The 3,104-nt window shown below is 43.8% G+C and overlaps 1 protein-coding gene across 3 annotated transcripts in view; it reads right to left on the reverse strand.

Annotated features, from left to right (window-relative positions):
- The window catches only part of zgc:56231 (kinesin-like protein KIF20A), a 9,637-nt gene that overhangs the window by 3,542 nt on the left and 2,991 nt on the right, over positions 1-3,104 (reverse strand). For all 3 annotated transcript variants that reach the window (XM_032510822.1, XM_032510823.1, XM_032510824.1), the window contains exons 8-12: positions 2,506-2,617; positions 2,362-2,424; positions 1,396-1,542; positions 1,129-1,294; positions 873-1,055 (exon numbers count right to left, since the gene is read on the reverse strand). In XM_032510822.1, coding sequence (XP_032366713.1) covers positions 873-1,055; positions 1,129-1,294; positions 1,396-1,542; positions 2,362-2,424; positions 2,506-2,617 — 671 coding nt within the window. The remainder of the gene's footprint in view (positions 1-872; positions 1,056-1,128; positions 1,295-1,395; positions 1,543-2,361; positions 2,425-2,505; positions 2,618-3,104) is intronic.

The following is a 3,104-nucleotide window of genomic DNA, read 5'->3' on the forward strand; positions in this document are numbered from 1 at the left end:
TTAATGTACACTGTCCCTGTCAAATAAATTAATTTAAAAAAAATTCACTGATCCATATTATGCATCTTATGAGTGAAGGCTAAGAAGTCCCCAACTGCAGTATTTGACAACAGCAGAGCGTCAAACTAAAACTCCAACATGTTCACAATGACATGCCGATATTTCTCAGGTAATATCGCGTCGTCATCATCATCTTACTTTAGGGTGTTCGCTTGCAATTTGTTTGCCAATTAGCACTTAAAAGTGGACCGTTTTGCAGGCAGTCGGTCATAAACCCAAAATACATACAAATTTAAATTTTGACCTGATGATGGAGCTATATAAAAAGTTAAGGGATTATCAAAGTTATTACAATCATAATGAAGTAATCTTGAATAAGTGTACTAAATGGCAATCTCCCTTAGTAGCAAATTACATTAGAGTATAAACACAGCTAATTTAATCAGCTTGTGCTACTGTATTGTGGGAAAAGTTAACTCATATCTCAGAATATTGCAATGACATCCTATCAGGAGGTGTCGGTGATTCCAGGAAAGGTCAAGGAATCACCAGTGTCTTTAGGATTCATCATAATTCAGACTATTTCACTAATGAAACCTTCATGGTGCCACTTGACGGTGTCAGGGGATCTCCAAGTCAATGGGAGACATCCTCTGTGGACAATGAATGTCTGCTCAAACCTTTGATAAGACATCAAATAGTTGTTATGTCCGTCTGGAGCAAAGCGGTTGAAGGACCAACCGTGTCACCCCTAGGACCATGCTGAAGGACCGGCTGACTAACATGTCATAGGGGTATAACCCCATAAATTACATGGTGCCGATACATTTTTGGACCAATGTTTGAATGGGACATGGGAGTAGTAATTGTACATTCTGTGGCAGCAGAGACATGTCCGCCTCGTCTTCCTCGTCCTCCAGCAGCTCGTCCTCAGACAGGCGGCCCTCCAAGTCCTGGCTGTCGATCCGCCCGTTCCTCCCCAGAGGCTTGCCATCGTGGCCGACCAGACAAGGAGCCAGAGCCTCCAGAGGCGGAACCGGAAGAACCTGCACCACCTACGGACAGCGCAGGGAAGGTTAGTGGCTCGTTGTCCAGCTCTCTCTCACACCGTGTTGTCCGAGGTCTTACCTGTTTGGCAACAGCGGAGAACTTCATAACGTGGAGAGTCTCGTCGTAGGTGGACGCGCACTGGTTAATGTTGACAATCATCGACGCGCTTCCTTTGCCGCAGAAAACAGCCTGGAAGAGCTTGGTGAGCTTACTCTCTCTGAAAGGAATGTAGCTGCTCTTCATTCTGGTTAACACAGAAGAATAAAAAAAAACAGGACTTTTAACAATGCAAAACATCTAAATTATACAGGGTCACTTGTCCGACACTTCCAGAACCATCCGTACCCGTCGGTCTGATTGTTGCGAAGGGCGGTGATGCACTTCCCCAAAGTGAGAAGAGAGTTGTTGATGTTCGCCGCCTCCTTCAGCCTCTCCCCGAATGTCTTGGTTTTGTTGCATCTTTCGGAGCCAGCTAGGTCACATAGAGAGAACCTGACAAACAAATCAAGTTATTAAAAAAAAAAAAAAAAAAAAAACTCCAAGCGATGTTGGGTGACGTTACTTCTCGTTGACGTTCAAAGTATTTTCAAAGAAAACCAGACTAGCTTGGCCCTCCCTCCTCATCCCGACCCCTCCATTCTGTGCACTACTAGCAGATAGTGAGATGTTTTTTACAGTGTGTTCTGGGGACAGGCAGCTAGCGAGGAGATGTTTTTTACAGTGTTCAGAGGACAGGCAGCTAGCAGATAGTGAGGAGATGTTTTTACAGTGTGTTCAGGGGACAGGCAGCTAGCAGATAGTGAGATGTTTTTTACAGTGTGTTCTGGGGACAGGCAGCTAGCAGATAGTGAGGAGATGTTTTTTACAGTGTGTTCTGGGGACAGGCAGCTAGCAGATAGTAAGATGTTTTTTACAGTGTGCTCTGGGGACAGGCAGCTAGCAGATAGTGAGGAGATGTTTGCTGTATGTGACAAATGTTGTAGCCTAAAACACACATGACATGTCTTAGGGCACTATAACTACTATATTACTATAACTATAGCTTACTTCATGATGCCGGAGCTACAGAGCTGCCAAATGAAGCACAAACTTTAAAATAGGTCCCATAACTGCTAAGCTAAAGACTTTGAATCGGTTCTTGTGTTCAGTCATGTCCTGTGTTTTACTCCTCTTGGGAGGCATTTAAAATAAAAAGGTGTAAACATTTAAATTGTCAGCTTTCTTGTTTAGTTGTATGGCCTTAATAGCCATTACAACAGGATACACACACTAAAACATTGAGTAGTAATGATGTCACTGCCAGATACTTACTCCGAGATCCTTTTAACTGTACTGCCATCAATCTTCAGTAACTTCATGGTAAAGATGCTGTGGCTGTAAGGAAAGCTGGTTTGAGTTATTAAAACAGAAAAAAAAAAAGACACAGGACTAAAGATATGGTGACATGAAGATTGCCTTCTGCTGGACGACTGGTTCATCTTCGTGGCTGCAGCACTTCTGTTCCTGTTTCCAAACTGGAGTAGCTTGGAGGCTTCGCCCATGGTCTGGATGTTAGTCCACCTCAGATCTGAAATCATTTGAAAACACACACACACAGTTCTTAGAGTCAACATTAAACCTTGCACAACATAAAAGGACTTTAGCTGGCATGGTCGACCCACTTAAGGGCCCATATTATGGAAAAATAAACATCTTTCTGGGATTTGGGGTGTTATTTTGGGTCTCTAGTGCTTCCACACGCATAAAGATTTGAAAAAAAAAAAAAAAAAAAAAACCATGGTGTTTTGGTGAGATCTGGTTCTGAATGTCCCCTGTCTTCAGTCTCCGGGTGAGCTGTTCAACATCTGCACGGCTTGCTACGTCACTACTAACCGTAGCATGCTAGCTCGTTCTAAATGGCAACACACTGCTCCAACAGCCACTAGTGGACCAGAATCTCCAAAAGAACTACTGTCCCTGTTCTACTTCCTGTCCCTGTTGTGCAGGTATTCCCGAAGTGGCCCTGGTCTAGAAGAAGTCTCCCAGCTGATCCTGCCTTGGACTGACCAAAGCTG

Source organism: Etheostoma spectabile, unplaced genomic scaffold, assembly GCF_008692095.1.
Source record: "Etheostoma spectabile isolate EspeVRDwgs_2016 unplaced genomic scaffold, UIUC_Espe_1.0 scaffold272, whole genome shotgun sequence".
Classification (NCBI taxonomy): domain Eukaryota; kingdom Metazoa; phylum Chordata; class Actinopteri; order Perciformes; family Percidae; genus Etheostoma; species Etheostoma spectabile.